This window comes from Melanotaenia boesemani, chromosome 14, assembly GCF_017639745.1.
Source record: "Melanotaenia boesemani isolate fMelBoe1 chromosome 14, fMelBoe1.pri, whole genome shotgun sequence".
In the NCBI taxonomy this organism is placed as follows: domain Eukaryota; kingdom Metazoa; phylum Chordata; class Actinopteri; order Atheriniformes; family Melanotaeniidae; genus Melanotaenia; species Melanotaenia boesemani.
The window spans coordinates 16466364-16490632 of NC_055695.1; the positions used below are offsets into that span (position 1 = coordinate 16466364).

The 24269-nt window shown below is 36.9% G+C and overlaps 1 protein-coding gene across 3 annotated transcripts in view; it reads right to left on the reverse strand.

Moving 5' to 3' along the window:
* negr1 (neuronal growth regulator 1) overlaps positions 1–24269 on the reverse strand; it is a 152566-nt gene that overhangs the window by 101522 nt on the left and 26775 nt on the right. For all 3 annotated transcript variants that reach the window (XM_042006625.1, XM_042006624.1, XM_042006626.1), the window contains exon 2: positions 5719–5957. In XM_042006625.1, the coding sequence (XP_041862559.1) occupies positions 5719–5957 (239 nt within the window). The remainder of the gene's footprint in view (positions 1–5718; positions 5958–24269) is intronic.

Genomic DNA, 24269 nt, shown 5'->3' on the forward strand with positions numbered 1-24269 from the left:
GATGAGGTGATTGTTAATGCACCATGACACAAATTGACTGCCCAGTTTTCTGTACTCAGCTTCTTGTCCATCACTGGTATCCACCTGGAATTTCTGGAGCTTCTCCCACAACAGAGCAGGCTGAATTGTATTAAAAGCACTTAAGAAATCAAAGAATATGATCCTCAAAGTGCTGCCTGATTGGTCCAGATGAGGGTGGTCTCTCTGAAGCAGGTAGACGATGGCGTCTTCAACCCCAACCCCATTATGACCCCGGCAATCTTTAATGGGTCCTGAAAGGCGTTCACTGGCTTATTGAGGTGCGCCATAAAACAGTCTTTCATGATGTGAGATGTTAGGGAAACAGGTGAGTGTAGCTGTCACATAATGCTTAATTTAACTATGTACCCCACCTCGTATTTGCCTCATCTGTTTAAGATGTTGAATCCTCTCAATGGTAAAAATTTGATAGGTTTTGCACCCCCCCACAGGCGCGAAGCCCATCCTAGACTATGGGGAGGCACAGTCACTCACACTTTCTCCTCAGTTTTGCACAAACACCCAGTTAAGGCCCATTTATGCTCCCTTACATACATACATAGCAACGTCTTACGTCCATGTGTCTTTTGCTTTGCCATGGTTGTTAAGTCAATTCCTTCACTAGTGGGCAGTGCTAGGTTCAGTTCACTTCTGCGTGCCGACCTCAGTTTCAGATACCGTTTAGCAGCAGTAATGCATCGCTAAAGTTGTTTCCAACAACACAACATACAACACATGCATATAGCCTTTCTTCAAAAGCTAGTGCAGTTGTTGTCTTCGTTGTCCCCCCCCCACCCCCCCGAAAGCCAAATCTTTTGTCAATCTCCAATGCAGCAGGCTGCCAGCAGTATAAAAATGGATATTTCAGATAAGCATGATCAGCTGGTCAAAGATCGAATTTCCACGTGAAATGAAATAAAACCCTTGTATGTTTTCTTCAATATACAGTAATCCCCTCTTGCTCCAATTTTCCATGTTACTCCTCTCAGTGCATGGACTAGCAAAGTGAAGACATGAAAGGAAAAAAAAATTCAATGCCATCAAATCTTTTAACATCAGCTGTAACAGTTGTCCAGTTGTCTTAGTATTAAGTGGTGTATGCTTGGTTTGAAAAGCCCAGATTAAAGTGTCTGCATTTTTTCTTTGCAAGTCTTCCCTTTCATTTCAGCAGATGAAAAAAAAAAAAAAAACGAAAAAAAAAACAGGATGTTCCCAGAAGCCTCTGCTACATGACAGAGCAGCTCCTCTGCTACATCTCATCTGTAAAGAAATCCTTCTGTTCTCCATGAGTGGGCTTAAGCATGTGTACACAAGTGCTGCACACTGACAGGTAATGTTTCACAACGAACAGAGTTTTTACAAAACAAATAAACTAAAGTACAACTGTGTGACATTACAGATGTTCTATAACTGCACAAATGTTAGACAGAAATACATAAATAAATCAGACTGACTGGCAGTCTGATGAGGCAAACTTTCAACTACCTCAGAGCCCTGTCAGAAACATGACCATGGGTATTTATCACCCGTGGTGAGTCATTTGTATTTCACACATTTCCTGCCTGCAAATCGCACCAATTTGCCTGATGATTCAAAAGTAGCAAATTTAAGTAGCCCTCACACAACCAGCTTTAAAGTCCCCTTGTGATCGAAATAGACTTTTTAACCTTGTTATAACATATCCATATGCTGTTTTTTATGTGTTGCAGGGCATATTACAACCAAAATTAGCCATCAACACTGTGGCAGTTTATATAATCTACATAGGAAGGAAGTTGGAATGTTTTCTACTGGTTTCTAAAATGGCATACAAAACATGCTCTGTTTAGGACTGGGATAGCATGAGATCAAGTTATAAACTTGCATGTCATAATGTCAAACTACAATAGCTTTATTCCATTTATTTGGATAAGTGCACTGTCTCATCAAAAATCTGAGAGAGGACAAAGTTCTGCTGTCTTCAGGTGTCTGAAAGCTGTTTGGGAAATTTGGCCCATAAGCTGGATTTTGCCACAAAATGAATTATAAAACATTAACCTGAGAGATACCAGTACAAGCAGGAATGCCTAATAAGGCCATTTATTTTCAGGTGTTTTCCTTTAAGATAATGGGGATGATAGCCTAACACTGGCTGAGGTTCACTGCGGCGGCGGGTGTGGGAGTCCACTGCTCCTGTATGGCTGAACCGGGAAAAAGTGGTCTGCCAAAAGTGACTGCTACATTCATAATCTAACAACCACACGGTAATAAATCTACAAGGGCTGCCAGCCAGCATGGCACTCACTGAGTGAGAGAAACATAATTGAGTAAAATTACAATTTGTGAACAAAAATTTGTATTTGTGGGCTAAAGCATTGTCAGATCTTAGCTGCTAGGTCACAAACATCAGGAAGACTGCCATTACAAAACATATTATACAGCTGACAGCTGGCACATTAGTCTCAGTTTGATCGTGGCCATATGGCCAGTGGTGAGGACCAGCCATGACCTGAAACACCCCTGGTAGGATTCAAATTACAGACTGTTCTTCAGAAAGCCAACACCTACAAAAACATGATATTCCTGTAGTGACCATTACTGCCTGCCAAGCAGTTGATTACAGTTTATCACATCGACACTTGGATGCTTCAAGCACCAAGTCTTGGAGTGGAAGCAGAGCCAAAGGCAAATTTTTCAATGTATCTGGACAGGATATTACGGGAAAGTCCCACTGCTTTAGTGGTGTGGCAGTGGGGCAATTTTGACACTAAATTGTTGTTATCACATCACAGGCTCATAGAACCATTTTGTCATGACTACCTGAACTGGAGTTAGTCTAACTGGGGTCCAATCTTTTCTCTTCTGGTATGTAAATTTAAATAATAAATAAATTACATTTTAGTGTTCTGTGTTCTTCTATTTTGTCTTACTATAAAGATCTAATGACTGTAAGTTGATTGAACAGAGGAAGAAAACTGGTTATTTCAGGGTACTTGAACAACTTGTACCTAATGAATTCATAGGCACAGAGAAGGATTCTCCCAGTGTCTTGTCAGCTGCATGTAGATGTTCATTAAGTATCTTAATAAAAGAGACTTCCATATAACAGAAATCAATGTTTTTATTCTGTGCACAGACGATTAGGTTGCTGCACTTCTGCACTTTTCAAATTCTGCCTTTTGCGTTTCTCAAAATTGTGTTATTAATTAACATTTAAAGAACGGATTTTTAAACATTTTTACTTTGATTCATAATGGTTCACCTGCATCATAATGCATCTAAAAAACTATTTATTCCCCCACCCCTGAAAACATTTCTAGTTTGCTTCTTTGGTCTGTACCAGAGTGTTACGACCACCCCTTTTGTAACCAGGGGTATTTGGGGTCCATAACAAAAACACAATGGATCAATTTAAAGTATTTACAATTATTTAATAATAATAATAAATAAATAAAAAAAACAACCAGGTTTGAAATACTACAGGACAACCACGGTAATCAAATTCAAGAAAGAAAATCCAATTAACACAAGGTGTCCTCACTTGAGATAATAAATTAACCAAACACTTGTCAATAACAAAAATCATCTTAATCTTATCCTTAATATATTTACAATACTAAACTATACAAATCCAATACAAATCAAATACTACACAAACCAAAATATCAATCTTACAATTAACGTTAACACAAAATAGAGCTGCTTATTATTATCCTTCTAACAAAATAAAGATTGGCTTAATTATGCTTACAAAAGGAATAACCAAAACGTACAAAAGGAAGGAGAGCTCAGAATCTCAATATCCAACAAACACAGTCGTGTATCTACTAACTAAGGGAAGTTAACGCTCTTACAAAAAACCACCAACCGTACGCCGACCAGCCACTACAATCGCAAATCCCAGAGTTGGCGAACTGTGGGCCAAAGGAACACAGCTGCCCTGATTGCTGGAGCCGTCCCTCTTTTAAAGGCCATCCTGGACTCTGATTGGCTGTGAAAGAGGAGGTGCTGTGGAATCTTCGTCTAATGAGATCCCTACGTTGATCTCCCTCCAAAAGGAATGCAGAATCATAGGTGATCTATTACTGTAGAGGAGGGAATCCTCAGAGGTTCAGCGGGCCAGGTGAAGGGTTGCAGACCAGGCACCAGATTACACACACACGTACCCAGGTTTCAGACCAGGGGACGTGACACATTGCGAGTGAGTGTTCACACTAATCCAAACAAACCGCATTATCCATGGAAGCGGACCGGGGTTTGTTCAAAGCGAACCAAACAGTGCCAGTGTGAATGTGCCCTTAGAGTCTGGCACTGGATCATTACCAGCGGAATCTTTGGGTCCTATGTGCTGCAGGGCTGGGCCTGCATGGATCAGGCTTGCTCCAGCTAGAAATCAGTCATGTTTGTTAAGCTTTTCCTTTGTTGTTTTTTAAGGTAGACTGTGGGGAAACTGCTTTCAAAGTGAGGCTTTGCTTGGTTTTGTTTAGTTTACTTATCAAAGTAATGCATACATGAATGCCAAGATTAATCAAAACATTCTAGTTAAATAAGATAAAGAATGTCAGTGGTTTTAGGATGGTGATTGATACATGCTGGCACTGGTGTCTTCTTTTGGTGTTTTCTTAGCAAGTATGATCATGAAAAATGATGATTTTAGACTTATTCTTACTAATTTGGTGATTAGCACTTTCATCATAGTGCAGATGAAACAAAATAAACTGAGGAATAATGACTCAGCTGAAATAACATCTTTATAAGCTAACTCCATATGCCATAAAAGAACTGCCAGCTAGAAAGCTGTTTTCATTTGTAAATTTCATGTTTTACTCTTCACACTTCTATATGGAGCATGCCTGACCCTTAACTCTGCTGTTAATATGATACCATTCCAAAATTATGTTCTGTGGAAATGAATGCTAACCTCAACTTGGCTTGAACAGAATAAGAATATATTACTCTGTACTTTATAATTCATCTTATTCCGCTTGGGGCTACAAGGGAGAGAGCAGTGAATGCTGGTCGTCACTTTATTCTATGAAATAAATTCTGGAACCTAGAAAAAACAAATGTTTTCATTTGACAGACTGTCATTGTAATTCTGTATTAAAAAAGAAATGAAAAAAATAAATTAGAAAAGTCAATCTATTCAAGACACAGAACAAGGCAATTGAAAGATGGATTTGAAGCTCAAAGCAAATTCAGTTTGAGATACAAACTGAGCCATAACACTGTATACAGCAAGTCGATAATAGTGCAAAACACGCCTAAGAGTCCTAAGAATCACATCTTTCTGTAGTACCTGCTGTGACAAAACCCTGGGAGGCCTGATTAAAGCTGCACAGTCTGCCTGCAGTCATTTAAACCAACAGACTTCTACTTTGTTGCATAGCCTAAAGGCACAATGTCAGTTTGCCTACTCACAAAAAAAAAAAAAAATCAAGCTCCTGCTCTTGTAAACAACAAATAAGATGTTAGACCACAAAAAAGCAGAGGACAGAAAACATAAACGTTAGTAGCGATGAGCCTTCAACACACCCACAAATGAAACAAATGATGTGACACTGTAGTCGTGCAGACAGCTTAAGTCTTTTAATGGCTTGAAAAGCAAATAATGTAAATGATCCCATTATGTGTTAATAGTAAAGACATGCTCACACACAAAGACAACACACACTCATAAACACACTGCTCTACAGAACTGTAATGAGCAGCTATACGCACCTTTTACAATAAGGTTGAGGAGCTTAGGCCGTAGGTTACGCTCACTCTGAATTGAACATGTGTACTGGCCGTCGTCAGTTATATCCACTTTCTGTATCTGAAGGCTGTACTCGTGTTTGTCTCCAATACCAGACACTATGGACACACGAGGGTCCCCAGACCACTTGTCATCCCCTGCAAATATGATGCTTGAGCGGTTCAGCCAGGCTCCTTTAGAGATCCCATCCAACAGGTAGCACCTAAGAAGACAAGAAACACTTGATAAGATTGCTTGAAAAAAGAAGAGTGATGCTTAAGTCTCCACATACACATGTATACTGTAGCTAAACAATGAATCATTAAGAACATGACAATAGTGTTTGTGGTACATTTTTCAATTCTCTCATATCCACAACAAACGATTGTGGCTTAAAAAACACAGAAGGGAAAAAAAACACAATAAATAGCTAAATAAAGCGTGAAGTATGCACCCTATGGCAGTGGCATCAGCTGTGGCATGACATGCTTTCAGCAGAGAGGACACCGTTTCCAGTAATGGAAAACAAAAACTGCCTCATGCCACCCTGATCTGCACATCTTTTTAAAGCAGTTTTTGTATAGTTGCTTTGTATGTTTCCATTGCTTGTCACACCTCCTAACTGAACCCTGAGCTCCATCTTTGCTACTTGCTTTCAGCTCTGTTTGGAAACCTTCCCTCTCTTCTAGATGCATTTGAGAAGTTGAGACTTTTTTTCTTTATGTGAAATTATGTTTAATTACTCAAGCAAGGAATTACACCTCTGCGGACAACATTGGGTCTACAGATGACACATCTGTAGAGGTATACCAGAAATTTAAAGACACTGAACAAACTGATCAAGTAGGCTGGTTCTACAATGAGAAAAATTTAAAGCTCCTAGAGCTGATTGTCCATCACCCTCCAGAACAAGAACTTAAATGTCAGGATTTGACTAAGAATTAATGATTAATAATTTAAAAACAACGCCTACCACAAAATTTTCATTTCTGTTAAAGGATTAGTTAAATATTTTTCACTTAATTTTATTTCATGACTAAAGCCATCTTATTGTAATAACATAACCTCTTTGAACCTTACTGTATACAATAAATATCAAGATTGTTTTCTTCATACAAAATAAAAAGAAGGATGCAAAATGAGGTATTACAAGCAGTGTTTACAGTATGAAACAAGCCTTCATTTTTCACACCAAACTCAATTTCCAATTTCAATGTTTTTCTTTTCTTTCCTTTCAGAAAAAAATATCCTACAAATAACAGAAATTACTCAAAACAAGTTTTGTATTTTGATCATCTCTTCTGGAAGTTTACCTAAATTTAAAGAACAACAAAACACACAATTTGAAACATGTAAAATGCTACATGCGACATTATTAAGAAAAGCAATGTAACTTTGGTACAGTATGAATGGAACTACTGGCTTCTGTGTATAGCCGGTAAAATATCTCGAAGTACATGCAACATGATTGCATCATGATAACTTCCACGGGACACTTTCTTAACATACAGCACATAGTGAAAACAATTCTCCTGCATTGAGCTATCTCTTAGCTGGTGTTTGTGGGCTGCTGTGGTCTTGTGCATCTAGTGGTGAGAAGAATGTCGGCTGCATGTCTCTGTTTGAGGTTTTGAAATAATTTGGTTGTGCTTCCACCTATGGTAACAACAGCCATTAAACTAATATAGCAATGTGTCTGTGTTGAGCCTGAGGTTGCAAAACCAATCCAGTTCCAAATAATTGATTACTATCTAGGTCGTTGTATCATACTTTTTTTCTGTTGTTTGTATCGTATCTTTTCTCATCATATTTTAACATATTTTGTATATTATCATATTTTGTTGATTTTCTTATCATATCTTTAAGCATTTGTATCATATATATTTTCTTTGATAAAAAAAAAAAACTCCTACAACATTAAAATTTTCTTTCAGGGATTAATATTTTTTCTTTCTTGTCATTTATTTATTTTTTTCCTCTTTATTTAATTACATTTTAATATTTTATAGATCTTACAAGAGTATGCTCCTGATACATAAAGTGCCGTAATTTAAGTTCAAAATCTCTAGGAAAAGAAAGAATAAGTTCAGATAAGAGTGGATAAGAAATACTTTCTATGAGAATCTAAGCTAATGTTTATTGATTACATTAAAATGAAAAGTCTCAGGACACATCCACGACTGCTGAATGTGGTGGTTAATGAAAGAAAAAAAAACTAAGAACCAAAACTTTTATTTATTCATCTGTTTTTTTGTTCTTTTTTTTTTTTTGTTTTTGTTTGTTTTTTTATCTTTTTTCATTTTTGGAGACTTAATGAACACATACTAAGTGTTAGTAAATTGTACAGTATGATCACTAATCTGATCATGTTGGTTAAAAGGTACTTAGCTTGCTCATCATTCAAGCGCTGTCTGGACTAAAGAAATCGCATCACATTCTGTGACAAATACTGTAATAATGAGGAGGAAAAGAGGCAATCAAGTTTGGCTCTTTAGCTCTTGTCAACATGCCATGCAAACTGTCAGCACCGGTAGTAAAGCCACCAAGGAAATCAGTTTGGCACTAACCACAAAGCTCTTTACCTCCTATGCCAAGAAAGTGTCTGTCAGGAAGGCGGATAGAGGAAGATGGCCTACCGGGCTGGCCTTCTCCCGGAAAAATCACTGCCTTCAAAGCATTGTGACAATTAAGGAGTAAACAATGGGGAATGGATATATGTATAAAAAAAAAAAAGAAAAACATGAGGGAAGTTTAGGCTATATAGAGAGATTGTATAGACCCATCCCATGATTATCCCACTGACCATCTGAGCTGTGTTGTTTCTAGTACACAAGCAATCTTTTCTTTAAATTCCATGAAGCAATTTTTACACCTTTTAATCTTATTATTTTCTTGTTCGTAAATTAAAGCTATGCATTGATTTCCCATCTTGGGATTAATGGATGTAGTCTTTGCTATTCTATTCTATTATCTCAAAAAGATGCTCATTATTTAACATGATTTACTTGTAGGTAATATTTTTCTTTTTAAAGTGCAAATAGTTCTGATTCACCCTGACCTAAGAAAAACTGTGAATATATTTTGTTGTTCTGCTATTCAAAGTACAGCAAGACTTGCTACCAATCCCTATGTTCAAAAGCCTTTAATAACTGATAATTTAACAGGCATTTTTAGGACCAGTTCAAGGGCTAAACATGCACACTGCACCTATTAGCAGCTTGTCCACAAATTGCTGGGCTTTCATCATTACATTCCTACGACAGAGTAACTGTTAGAAACCTATTTGTAAGTATACCAGTGTGGATGCTATTGATTTCTCTGTTTTTTTCTTCTCTTGAAATTGTCCTTTCACAAAAAATAAAGAAAAAACGTTTTCAATGTCAGCTTTAGAAGAGGCTGTAAAAAAAAGAAGCTCTGGACTTCAATGTTGGTGCATTTTGGTTTGAAAATTAAAATCAGGTCTGAAAGGACTCTGGTTTGTTGAAAATATTCTAAATCTCTACTGTCATATGGTGTCATAAAATACTGAGAACTGCTGGTCTTTGGATGTTAAAAAAAAATGAGCAAACTTTTTACGGCCATTTTTCAAGGACAAATGTAGTTAGAAAAAATATTTAATAAAAGCCTTGTAGCCAAAAGTCAGGCTGGAGGAAACCAGCATGTTTTCATTGATGAGTTCATCCTTGATTTTTATTCACAGTTCTTTTTTTTTATTATTTTTAGTTTGGGTTTTGTTTTCTGGGTCTTTACATTTCCCTTCATGAAATTATTATTCTTATCTCACTGTCTCCATGGTCTCTTACAGAATACTCATGTAAATGACTGTAATTATACATCCAATCACGCCACAGTGTAATAAAAGAAGCCATTTCGCATTAGCACGCTGTCTCAAGTGTTGTTGACTGTGGCTGCTCCACTATTTTATGCTGCCACCTTCAATATGAAGAACACAGAAACTCCTTCCAAGTCTGGGATGAGACATCCAGGTATGACAGATTTGGGCTGCTGCTGGGGCTAAGCCATTTTTACTGCCTGTGATATCATATTTGAGTATAGAGTGCCACCTCAATGAAGATCAGTGGCGTTGAACCAATTCATACAGATGACATACGTACACATAAAAGAGTGATAAAATTATATGTATGTCAAAGAAATATATTTACAATCCTGCTTTATGTCTGGTTTTATATTTGTTTTTTGTTTGTTTTTTTTATATCTTTTAATCTTAGAAATTTCCTTCCCTAAATTTATGAAGTAATACAACTGAAAACAAAAACTTAAATGAAAAAAAAAATTCTCAATCAGCGTTTAATGTTATAAAAATTATAACAAATAAAAGTTCAAATCATGGCATTAAGTACATAAATTCTCTGCTCTTCTGTCACAAAATGAAAAACTTTGGTTGACTCTCTTAGATGAAGCGTGCAACACCAGTTAGTCTTCTGAAGCCTCTCTGACCCCTGAAAAAAGCTCTGTGATACTTATTCTATCCCTATATCCAACTAGTGATTGCAGAGGAATGATGCTCATCACAAGCCAGCCCCCACACCCCTTTTTTTTTTAAATATGACTATGTATTGGATTTTAGAATCAACTTATGTTCAAACTCCAGTGATTATGAACAATGAGTAGGAAAAGGAACAGGATTTGCAGGTGATTAGGCACCGCACATGAATGGAGAATGACAACAAACCATTAATTACATCCAATACTATAGTTATAAATGGGGCATTATTCTGACCCAGATTTCTGTTTGCTTTCTAAAATAGTTCCCTAGATTCTTAAAGAGTAAATATTCTTCCTGGCACCAACTCCACAGATCTCACCTTATAAACATCATTCACACATTTCACAGCCTGCTAGTTTGCAGTCAGCAGTTTTTTTTTTCCCCTGGCATTTGGGAGAGGAAATTAATACATTTCTTGATGGGTCACTCTGTACTATCAGAGTTTTTCTTTTGTAGCAGTTACATGAAAAGTATAATAAACAGAGAGGCTGTTTGAATTTTCAGCTGTGTAGACCCCTGTTGGCTCGGTTTTTGCTACATTTTTCCTGTCTGAATTTGAAGCCCAACATCACAATTGCGCCTTTTTCAGAAATATGTCAAGTAAAGACTGTTTTTTCCCCTCTTTTGTAAAATAATTCATTTTTGAACTTTTTATTTAGATGAGCGAGAAAAAAGGAGTCCCCATCTAGATTTAACCTAAAGTATTGACGTTTAGTCCGCGCAACTTTGTTTAAGGAGTTTAAAACCACTTTTTTGAGGAGCTTGAAAACACTCTTTCAGGCCTTGATGGCTCCATTTCCTCTGCCGTTTATATATTCATAATGATCATGATGGTCCTGTGACATTTGAAATAACATCTGTTTTGATTTATGACTGGAGGTCTGTCTAATAGGAGGCTGATATAAAGTACACAGATAGAAATGAGTGGTGAGGGAGAAGAGCCCTTCATTTGCAACCACACAAACTCTGGCAAAAGAAGTAGCCCCCTCTTACATGGCTGAAGCTCACACTAATCACCAAGATCCAAAGTAGCTTTTCAACCACAATTTCTGCTGTGAATCAGGTGGGCGAGGACTCAGAGGAAGTGTGAGGAAAGCCAGGTGTTGGGTGAACTCATTTTCCCTCTCTTTAACCACTGTGAGGATTTTGTTGTTCGTAATCATCTTTGTCTAATAAATTACATGATTACGGAACAGGCTGGGAGATGTCGTGAGGTATCCCATCTACCAAACTCTGGTAGATGGGATCCAGTGGACCAGTCCAGAGTTCTGGGGATGACGGTCAGACAAGTGGACCTGCACCGCAAGAAATTGAAACACAGCAGACTGATGCATCTGACAGCTGGGGTTTTCTTATATGCACTTTGCTCTAGACACGCCTACACCGGTGATTGAGTCATGGTAACAATACTTGCAGAGCCGGTTGGAGTCGTGACATGTATATCTTGAATATCTATATCTTGAAAACAGATTTTTGAAGCTGTTGTGGCAACTGGCCCTGAAATAAACAGAACAGGCAAAGGATAAAGAGCATTGTCTGTAAACATGTAAAAAGGCAACGTCTTATGATAGTTCTCTGTGCTAAGGTTCAGTGGATAAGGACAATCCCAGCTGCTATTAGGTGAGAAGCAAGACACACACTGGACAGGTCACTAGTAGAGATGGGAATCAAAAAACAGTTCTACACAGGAGCCAGTTCCAAATATTCCAAATAATCAGAACGTTCTCTACTGGGCTTATCAATGCCCGTATTTATTGCCAGAACAGGTGATCCAGAGCATGGCTCCATTTCATTAGAAAACATGACAACAGCACAAGTTTGAATATAGGGCTGGGTGATTAATCAAATTTTAATCACAATTACGATCTGGGCTTTCAACGATCAAAAAAACTAAATGATCTGATTATTTTTGTCCTACGCAGTTTCCTCTTGTGCTGTTTTCAGTTGCAAATTGAGCGTCACTGGCGTTGCTGCGCTCTGGTGCAGACTCCTAATGACCTGTGGTCAAGCTGCATCATAGAGCCGTATATAAATGTAGCACAACGTTTTATTGACGGGGATTTCAAGGTGAAAATGAAATGTCTCCAGACTCACTTTTTCCAGATCACACCGGGCAGAACATAGCTGCTGGTCTGAGACAAACAATAGCTTCTGGGACCTGGTGGAAAGATGCTAGTCTGGATTACCACAGACAACGTTTCAAAAGTCACACTGACAGCCCCCCACCCACCCACCCACCCACTCTCTCTCTTGCTCTAATTGTGCTAAATAATCGAGATCTCAATTTCCATCAAAATAATCGTGATTATCATTTTTCCCATAATCGAGCGGCCCTACTCTAATATCTGTTTTGGGAAAACCAATAATAGTAACAGATCATATGACAGACCTATATCCTTGCACGGAGAAGTCAGCAGCCTAATTACCACTCTGCTCCACGCTCCTTACATGAGTAAGAGAAACACTCTTGTTGAAATGTATTCAGAAGCAAGATATTGGAATTATGCATCGCTCGTTTATTCACCTGGGGAATTTTTCCAGGTTAAAGTGGCAGGTTTGCATTAATTGGCGTCACAATACAGCAGTCAGTGTTTATTTTATTGCATTATTGGTTGACTTAATATAAATATTGATAGTGTTTCTATTTTTATCAAGTAATGCATTACTTTTCCTTTTTCAGACCAGATCGGTACTTTTGCCATCCATATCCAAGGATTGTTGGTAATGAATTTAATTGTTTTTCACCGTGCCTGAGCAAGAAGAGGCAGAAAAGCTGGATGAGAGTCCAATAACAATATCCAGTCCAATATCAATAACGTCTTATCAAGTCCCATCCCTAGTCACCAGTCCATCACAGTTCAAACACAAACAACTACTTATGCTGGCGCTTGCTACTAGAATTTAGACACACATTCATGTTTTTGGACTAAAGGAAGCTGGAGTACCCGGAGAGAACCCACCCACACAGGGAGAACATGCAAAACCTAGCAAAACCGTCTTGGTATTAAATACCACACAATGCAGCCCCCTCTTACTTTATAATTAATGAAAAATACTAAACTCCATGTTAAGTTTTCTATTTACAATAGCAATATTTCTCTTTATCTGTTAAAAAAAGGATAATAGCCCTGTAATCCTGTGCTGCTGTCTATAGTTGCATTCCAGTATATTAACATTCAAGTATTTTGAACAATAATAATTGTGTGTAAGAAATACTTTTTTATTCAGGGAGATGTTTTTGATTCCGTTATTACCATGATACATAAGAAGAGCAATGATTTTACCTGCAGTATACGCTTTCGACCTCTGGATCAATGTAGAGCCCTCGAAAGAGCTGAGAGGGAGAATGGAAACACAATGCACTCACACAACTGAAAGAAGACTAGGAATGATGATTGTATGGAGACATTCAGCCTTTTCTTTTGGGAAATCATCAAAAAGATTTTTTTTCTTTTCCTTATATATAATATATATATAAGGAATATAAATTGTCGGGGTACTTTTGTGCCTAAATTAGTTATGCTTAGGAAAAACAGGAAAGCAAGAAAAGAAATGAAGGATGTAACACATTCCAAAAGCAGGAAACAGCTCTGCCAACTGCTTTCTTTAACCAGAGTTATGGTATTATTAGCCTTACTTTTGGGAATTTAAATTTGGGGGGAATTTTCCGGAAGAGCAATCTCAACAATTAGTCTTTTTTTTTATTTTATTTTAATGTCACAGTTATAAAACAAACAAAAAAAAAACAAAAACAAAAAAAAAACAACAACAACAAAAAAAAAAAAAAAAACACAAATAAAACATCAAACTCAACAGTGCAGCATATAAACCAAACAGACAAGCATACGTCTTTAAAAAAAAGCCAGGGCAGGTGAAAGTGTGTAGTGTAGAAAGACAAGACAAACAGAATAATTTATTCTGTGTAGCATTCAGGGCCATCTCTTAGCTTATATCTTATATTTGATTATATTTGATTAGCTTGATTTAGCTTATATGCAACATCATATTCAGAACTGTCTTTGCAGTAGTACAGTATTGCTTGAAAAAAGAAAAAAAGTACAGTTTCTTAAAGGTGAGGGACAATGTTGATGAAAGTGTTGTTAAAGGAATTGCAGAAGTAACCCGTACTCTTTGAAACTTTTTACTTTATTTACTGTTTGTGGTGGTGTTTCTTTGTAGGAAGAGTATAGTTATAGTTGGATGCTGGGTTGTTGCTGAGGATGGGAACAATGAGGACATAAAGCAGCGCTGTGAAACCAAGGTACAGAGACACCAGGCTCTTAATCCCTAATATAATCCTGTCGACTGTGGCCAACGGTGGTGCACATCTGAAGCTTTCCAGCTATAATCCACACAGACCCATTGATGAAACTAACATCTAACATCACAGACACATAAAGGGTATAAAAACTGCCTCATGGCCATTAAAGAAAAAAACAAAATGTCACTTAAAGTAAGGAGAGTTTGAAGTGTATATTTTCTGAAGACATTTTTTAATGAATTCCACTATAATGTTTTTTAAGGAAACTATTGGTTAGGTCCTCAAAACATTATATGAAATTAATACCTGTACTCTTGACCATATAAAAAGGAAGAGCACATTTCTGATATGTAAAATTGACATGCTGTATAGCAGCTCTTTTGAATCATCTCCAACTTACACAGGTGGAAGATTTCACAAACTGTCCATGTGAGTTTGAGCATCCAACAACAACAGTCTTTCTGCCAAAACTAATTCAGGTACAGAAAAATCATTCAAAGCGCAACACAAGTAATCTGTGAATTAATACACATTATTGATTCCTTCATTCTTGTACCTTTTTGAGACATGACTGACTGAATTAATACAACTTGAAGAGACTAAAAAGAAAAGGGGATTATTACAAGCTGCTGAATAAAAGTTGAGAGCTGGATTTTATTGGAGGACAGGAGGATAATGGGCAAGCCATTTCCACCTCCAGCCAATTCCCTTGTATTATTGTGTGTACAAGTGCTGAATTATACATCCACATCAAAATTGCATCCATAGCACACATTGCACAAATTCTTAAATGTTTGCAAACCCAAATATGTTAAAAACCCAGTAAGACCAACATAATTTGGTCTACTGCATTTCTCTTAGTGAAAAATAAATTAAAAAATAGGACATTCATTTAATCATTCAGATCCAATTACATGTCCTTCAAAACCTATTTGCAATGGCAAACAAGTCTTTTTCTGAAGATGGAGGACAGGCTTTTTAGTTGTTTTTTTTTCTCGCTTTTTTTCTTTAATACAGTACTGTGAAGTGTCATTTTCAGATGAGAACTATTATTGGTATTCACCTTAACCACAAGCTTAAAAATTCTTTTTGGTGTAAGTTTTGAGGGTGCTACATTTGTGTAGCTCTAAAATGAGAGGAAACTACAACACTGTTGAATTCTTGTAGTTACCTGATGACTGTGGCTTTTTGCAGTTGCAGAGGCCACCAACAATGTACAGCATCTCCCAAACCAAATTACCCTGTCCTACAAAACCCCGAGTGGTTCCTGCCGGCAATTAAGTGCATACTTTCCAAGAAAGTTATTAACACTGTGACAAACAGGCAGTTGGGTCCTCCTTAAAACAGAGGGAGGCATTCACAGCTGTAAGGTTTTGTAGTTTCTTATTAATGCACCAATTGTGAGTTTGTAATGACTGACTGGAATTTGGCATTCACCATGAATAAGTGTCTGTGTCTCTTCGATGGAAATAAGGAAGAAGGGATTATATGCAATGGCTGGGGAAAAGAAGAGAATGCAAATATGGGGGATAACTGCATTTCTGCTTCTGCCAGAGATCAAACTGAGGCAAGCAGTGGGTGGCTGACAAACCCCAGACAAGCACATTGGAGTTGTGGGTGCTGTCATGTTGCCTGGGCCCTGGGAGCCTTTTAATTATGCTTGATTTCATTTCAAAAATGCTATTACAGGCATAGAGACAACAATAAACCACATTACTTACCATGGGGTTTCTCTTCTCTATGACTGAGGCCATTCATTCATTTGTTAATGATAAATGTGCTTATTATTTGATTAGAGATGCATTAAAAAATGTTCTAAATCAACCATTAAAAATGGCATCTTCACTATTTAACCAACAATGTTCTATTAATATCGGATAATAGCTGCAGTGTATCTCAAATGTGAAGCTGGGCCACAGGATGGTTAATAAAGAATTATCTGGCTCTTAAAATTCCATTTATCAATATACTGTCGTACTATTGTTTGAGTTATAGTTTATTATCATACAAAACCAAAGTCATAACTAGTGCATTGGGTGATCTGAACAAATACATGTAACTTATATGACCAGATGCTGTGTTGTTCTAAAAGTTCTAATGCTGCAGTAACCAATGTTGATACTTATTGCATATGGTGCTTTAAAGCGTATTCCAGCATGTAAAGCTGTAAGGTTAAAAGTTAAAAAAACTTAAGAGTGCACAGCCGCAAAATTATATGATATGAACTTTTTTAATCAGGAGAAACACTACTTTGTGCAATTAAAGCAAAAATCTAATCTGTTTCTCAGCATGAATGTAGCTTAACTCTGATGATGTACTGCCTGCTATTAGTAATTTACACATTTTAAATGAAAACCTAATCAAGTAACCAACAGTAGCAATCCCTTCAGTCTCTTATAAGAAGAACACAATATAAGTTATATCTCCAAAGTGTTTGGCATGTCTAAACAGTGTTACATTAATTTTGTAGAAAAAACGCTTTTGCATTTCTTATGTAGAGTATAACAAACTCATTTAGTAACAAGATCTGTAAAATCCCTGTTTAAAGCAGCCTATAGGGTAAACATAGACCATATGAATCAATGGCAAAATATCATAATGGGCTTATTCATAACACATCATAATAGAGGAAATTTCTTTATGGTCTTTTTTAGATAAATTTACACTTATCAAGTTGATATACATTTATAGTACTACAATATCATTAAAGCAGCATGATGTTTCCATCAGCACAGTATGCTACGTGATAATGATGCTGTATCACAGACTCCAAAATAACAACGAAAAAGAAAAAAAACATTAACATGAAAGCTGAAGAGAAAGGATACTTGTTACTGAGTATAGCTAGAACTACCTGCAGAAGAGCTGAATGGCAAAAATCAATCACAACAAATCGTAAAAAATGAAAGCAAAGTAGGCCAGATAAGCACAAAGATTACTTCAATAATAAGATACAAAAGTCTCAGTTTTCGAAGTACACTTAGATGTCGATCACAGATGAATTGTTCTACAGACATTTTCATGCATGATGTGATTTTTTTTTTTTTTTTTAAGCATCTGCTTTCCCAGATCTAGCCTCCCCTTCAGAAGTAGAGTATTTGCTCTGTGTACTTCTGTCACTGTATCTGGGCTGGCAGGGAGTACCCTGAACAGCTCAGCAGGGACATCTGCTTCCCACAGCCATCTGTGCCCAGGTCCTCCTAATCCCTTCTCTCTGTCAGCCTCCCTCTCTCCCTCCTTTCTCGATTGTTACTCTCAAACTTCTGTGTTTACTAGTTCAAACAAATATGTACTTGCTCTCACTATATACAATAGCATGTAAAGGTTTAGGCAACACTGATCATAATGAAGACGAAACACTTTTCAACACTGCAACTGGGAGTAAGGTTTTATGTGCAAATTTAGATGGATAAAAAAAGTTCAGGCCCTAGAAAAGTCTGAGTTTTCAACCCTTAAACAAGATGCATGGTTATAGATAATTAGAGACAGAGACAATGTACAAGTTTGCAACCAGCCATTAAATATAGATAGATAGATAGATAGATAGATAGATAGATAGATAGATAGATAGATAGATAGATAGATAGATAGATAGGTGTGCACGTGTGTGTGTGTGTGTGTGTGTGTGTGTGTGTGTGTGTGTGTGTGTGTGTGTGTGTGTGTGTGTGTGTGTGTGTGTCTAAGGTGATTCCTTTCATCCATATGTGCTTAGCTGAATATTCTGGTGCTGTTTACCCACACAACTCATCACCCAAGTGGCAGGTCAGGCTTGGCAGTGTGCCAGGGAGATCAGGGAAAGTCGGAGGGAAAGGTCAAAGCGGAATGTGGGGTATAAAGCCTCTCACTGCCTGAAAACCTGCAAACACTGGGGTTTACAGATGATCACATTGCTCAGTAACAGAGCTTAAACCATACAAACCTCAAACAAGTGGGTTGGCATATTGGCTAGACTGGCAATATTTTATGATGACAAGGAATTGTGTGTGTGTGTTTAAGTGCAAATTCCTTTTTTAAAAGGGTGCCATGCTAACTCAGTTTTTTCATCCCATGAGGACAGTTTCAACTGTACTGGCATTTTATTTTTTTTTTCTTTTCTTCATAATCATCATTATGCATTTTGCAATATAGTAGAGCTCACTGTCAAGTACACTTCAATACTTCAACCATTTTCTGTATGTTTCTCAAATCTGGTCTCTTGGCCAAACTGTCTGCCCTGTTACCTTCAACTTTCAACCTTCAATAAAAAAAAATTGTGTCTATGGCCCAGACAATATCTGCTTCTGCAAGAGGCTGTGAGGAAATCTTCTCTTCCACACCCGAATTGGACCGGGCTCACCGCAGAGTGACCCTCAATCTAAAGCCATGACTTGCTATCTTCTGCTTCCACCACTTCCAGAGAAGGGAACAGTTGATCCGGGAGGCTCGGAGGAGAAGTTTTACCAGGATCATTCATTCAGTTTATGAAGACAAGTCTTCAGAGGTGCTCGATCAGAGGAAGGAATATAAGAAAGTGATGTTCTGAGACTGAAGCCATTTCTCCTATACCCTCCAAACTTCACATCACAGCATGACAGCTTCAGTGTCAGTGAGGCAGAGCAGTTCATCCAAGTATTTGTTAAACCCTCCTGACTGTTTAGTTGATTAGTTCTGGGGTTAAAAATGGAATCGGACCTGATGTTGATCAGTGTTTGCTATGCGCAATTATAGCTACCTTAAATTTAAATGGTAATCACAATCATTATTAGTATTCTCCTTTTTTTTTATTTAACTGTTTCTTTTATTTATTTATTTTTTCTCCTCTACCTAACATTTTTATTTATTTAATTCAATATAACAAAGTTATAAGTTTTTATTACTCATGCTATATTGTAAATGTGAATTTGGCATTATCTTAGCAAAAGAAATTTATTTTGTTGGTGCTTTTACACAATGGTGAACAGAATCCACCAAAAACCACTTTTTCCTCTGAATTTATGATAGACAGCCTTACATTTAGAAGATGGCTGCAAAATGACTCATATGATATATCAAACATTTAACCACTCAGTCGTCACATCTGGTTCACACTCCTTACCAGTGAACTTTAATGGGATTTATTAGTACTCATATCAGTACTCAGTATTGGCAATTAATCAAATGGAAGTACTTCTACTTGGTTTGTAAAAATGTAGTATCCTACCCAGACCATATGCAACCCCATACCATCAGGGATCCAGGCTTATTAAACTCTCTGCTGATAACAAGTTACAAACAGTTTTGATTCATCTGACCAGATGCAGTTTTGTACTTTGCCTCAGACCATTTTAAATGAGCTTTGCTCCAGAAAAGACAGCAGCATTTCTGGATCCTGTTCACATGTGGCTTCCTCTTGTATGATAGAGCTTTAACCTTGCCTTGCAGTGCATTAACCTCCGGCCTTGTAACTCGTGCAACGAGATTTCTTCTGATTCTCAGCATGGTTTCCTGATATTATACACTGTGTAATGGGGATCTTCAAAGTGCAATTTTTTTCTGAAATTGTTCCACAGTTTTCAGGAAGTTCATCAAATTGGTGAACCTCTGCTCATCTTTACATCAGAAAGGCTCTGTCTCTATGAAATGCTCCTTTTATACTCGTCATGTTATTGACCCGTTGCCAGTTAACCTAAGCTGTTACTCCTCCAGCTATTTATTTGTGCCAATTACTTTTGGTCTTTTGTTGCCCTTGTTCCAACTTTTTCTGAGTTATGTTCCTGCTATCAAATACTTAATGAGCTAATATTTTAAATAAAATGGTAAAATATCTCAGTTTCAATATCTGTTATGTTGCAAATGATCTATTCAGAAATATGTGTTTGTGAGATTTGTAAATCTTTGCATTTTCTTTTATTGACATTTTAAACAGCAAACCAATTTTTGGAGGTAAATTAGGGTTGTAAGTCAGCCACAGCTGAGTGCATTGTTTTTCTTGTTTTTTGTTCTCTCATTGTGTGTAAGATGGAACGTTAGGTTAATTATAGCTAAGATAACTTCTACATAACTACTATATTATTTCCATCTAAATCCCAAAAATGTCCAAATAGGACTAGTTGGCTTAATCAAATCAAATAACTCTAACTTTAACTAAAAAAGATTGTAACCACCATGTCCCATTGGTTGTTGATTAATTTTTCACACCAAGTTGCAGCAAAAATTTTTTATTATTCAACAATTTAATTACTAAATTTAATGTTGTGTAAAAACAGCAACTGTAACAGTAACAGCAGTTTGCAGTCTTATTATTGTTATTGTTGTTTTCATTATTATTATTATTACAATCTAAAATAATTGCCAGAAACAATTATTGTTATTGTTTTCTGTGGCGTACGTCTGCCTGTCTGTTAGCAACATTACTCAGAAAGTTATGGACAGATTTTTATAAAATTTTCAGGAATTGTCAGAAATGCAATAAAGAACAAGTGATTACATTTTAGGGGTGATCCAGATCACCATCAGCTTCTAACTCATCAGATAATGGCCAGAATCACTGGCAGATGACATCATGGTGCATGTTATAATTATATAAACATGACACGGACCATGTTGATATTCTGGATCTGATGATCCAGAAGGTTCATAATAAAGGGGATATTGGATAAGCTGCTGAGCCTTTTGGGGTTTGTCTCAGGTGAGAGACCCTAAGGTTTTGACGGAGGCCTGTTCTCTCCGAGTGCTTCTACTTTTTTTTTTCTTTTTTTTTTTTTTTTGTATTTTTTAGGTGTTTCTGGTGACCAACAAATTTAATATGATACAAAAGAAAAAAAAAAACAAAAAAGAAAAAGAAAGCACTGACTTAAAACTCAAATTATAATTCTGTTCCTGTAAAAGGAGAATAGGAAAATCATGTAGGTATGAAGTCCGTAGACAAATGTACAGAAGCCACTTTTTCTCTTGACGTAAAGGAAATAATGTTTCTGCGAAAAGTATTTTCTCCATTTCTGGCATTCCCACTTCCTCCTTTATCTGTGCGCCCAGCTTAGCCAAACTGATCACAATGTCAGAAACATGCAATGCAGGCGGACCTTGATGGAAGCAGAGATCTGGTTTTCTACAGGAAATCTGTGATGGTTATCATTACCATCAATATGTTACTGTACTTGCCTGGTGTCTACCAATCTGTGCATTTTTGACTGGCAGTTTTACGGTTTTCCCTGTCTGAGCAGCATGTTTAATATTTTTTTAATATACTTTTTGAAGGGCAGTTTTGTGTACAGAACAGAGGCTTTATTATCTGTCATACTTATTGTTTTTGGTTATTTTCGGTTTTTATTCATTGTTAATGAGACTGAGAGTCCATTTTATTTATTGTTTTTGCTTTGTTATTTAAAATTTCTTCCAGTCTCAGTGTAAAATGTTCTTTAGAAATTAAAGTTTATTGATCTTTGATTGATGTACTTGCATTATTATGGCATTGTCATTAGTTGAAAATGGTCTCAAAATGACAACATTATCACTTTGCGCAATGTAATCGCTTAACACAATCATTTCTAAGAAAATTTTTAACACAGCAAAATTTGTTATTGTGACAGGCCTACATGTTGTTTTGGCCATTGGGCAGTGTTACAGTGTGCGGTTGGAACCTATGATCTGTATTCTAAAATTATAAATCCATGAACATATTGCAGGTGCTATAATAGCATCTAAAATCAAAAACATCCCCTGCGGTAAAATTCAAGGATTGTCAGGGATAAAAGATATTTGTGTACCTATGAAATGTAATGTAAAATGGTGTCTGACGTTTAGTGTATGAATGTCAAATGAAAAATTCTTTGCTTTAAATTCACTCCATCAAAAACAAAGACAGTAACAACGCATTGTTTGCCATTGCTTTCCCGGAGGGTTTTATCCACCCTTTTTGATGTGCTCTGTCCATGGCACAAATGAACAATCCTTCATTGTCAGTGGACTTTGGAACTCCTGCACAGTCCGATAGGTGCGACCACATTCATCACTCTGACAAAGGGAAATAAGCAATTGCCACAGCACTTAACTGGTTTCAGTCATCTGCAAATATTGGAATAAATACACTGAGCAAAGGAGAGGTCCCTCTGGGTATAGTCATATTTTACATGCCCTATTTGTGCTTGCCTGCTTGCTTTAGGGATGGTTCTCTTTCTGTCTGGCTCAGTGTTACACAGATGCATGCAGTACACACAGTTTCCTCTCCTAGTTAAGAAAGAGGGTAGAAGAACTGGGTTGTACATCTCATATGTTTCAACATGCAGCTTTCACTATGAAGCACTAAAGAATACTTCATCTAGAAGCCCTGCAAGTATTAGAATCATAGAGGGCAGACAAGAGGTGTTTAAGGGATTGTATGAAGCCTTTAGTTTAAGTTTGTTAGTATTATGATAGAATTTAGCAGATGGCTTCTTGCCAAGTAAGAATAGAACATTTTTAAACATTAAATACTATTTAAAGTCTGTTAAGAGGAAAATAAAATGTTCAGCAAACACATTTTTATGTGTGTATATATAAATTAGCTTGTTTGTATAGCAGAAGGCAGCAGAAGATTGGATGAATACAGAAATTCAGTGAATGCTCGTCTGTTTAAAATGCAGAGCCTGTGTGTTGGCAGGGACCAAAAAGTCCTTAGTTAAGCTAATCGCCAGTCCATTTGGCAAGGATTATGTTCAGCTCAGGTTCCGTCCCACGAACAGGGTCTCTGATTCATAACAGTGATTTGAGAGAGTAATTTTATAGATAGAGCAAATACTTCGCTCTGCAATTACCTTAATCACTGTAAGGTCTCCATAGAAAGACATTAGTGAGAGTAAAATACTATTACTTTAATTAAAGATATCAATATGCCCCTAGAGAGGTTTGAGCTGGGTTGACCTCAGGACACAGTGAAAGGAATAAGTCAGGCAGGAGGCAGCAAACCATCAGTCTGAACACAAGTTCCTGATGACAGCCAACAGGGGGCACAACATGGGTTGGAGAGCCACTCATTTACTTCGTTCCACCTGGGCTCAGAGCCTATTGCACTTAACTGACTGAAGTGGTGGTCAGCAGGGTGAAAAACAATCCAATTCCTCCAGGAGCGTCAACAATGGTATACAGTTTAAAAGAGGCAAACAATTCAAAGCTCCAGGTGGTGCGTGCAAAGTAAGCTGTACCAAACAATTTGAGTTAAATGACAGACATGGGACATTTTTTAAGTTCCCTGCTTCCTTGCTGAGTTTTCCTCTTGTTTACTTTCCAACTATATTAACTTCAAGGAGCAATGGTAGGCAAGTATAAACTGTGTAGATCAAGAGTTAGCAAGTTTCTTTGTGAACCTTTCAAAGAGATCATTGCAGCCCCTCAACAAGGAAAACTAAAGGGCAACAGAGGTAAACTTTGGCTTCTCTGTAGCTTATGAGTCCTGTTTCCATCATGTTAACAGCTAGAAAGAAAAGAAATTATATGTTGAATGTCAGTTGGGTTTGAGAAATAATCTCCCAGATCATAATGCTATTAATAAATATGTCTACCAAAAACTATAAATCAATTTCTACGTAAAGACATTTCAAAGAACACTTATATAATTTCAAAAATTAAATAATTATATTTTGCATATGGGATCTGGATAACAGTTACCTGTTGTCTAATAATCTTGTTGAAAAGAATAAGTTGGAGCACACAAGGATTGTTTTGCTTCCAATTATAAATTGCCTGTATCGTGTGTAAATGTCTTCCTAATCTTTCAACTTATTAAAACACAGAAAATATCCCAAGAGCAGCAGTACAAAAAGTGGGCTAATTCA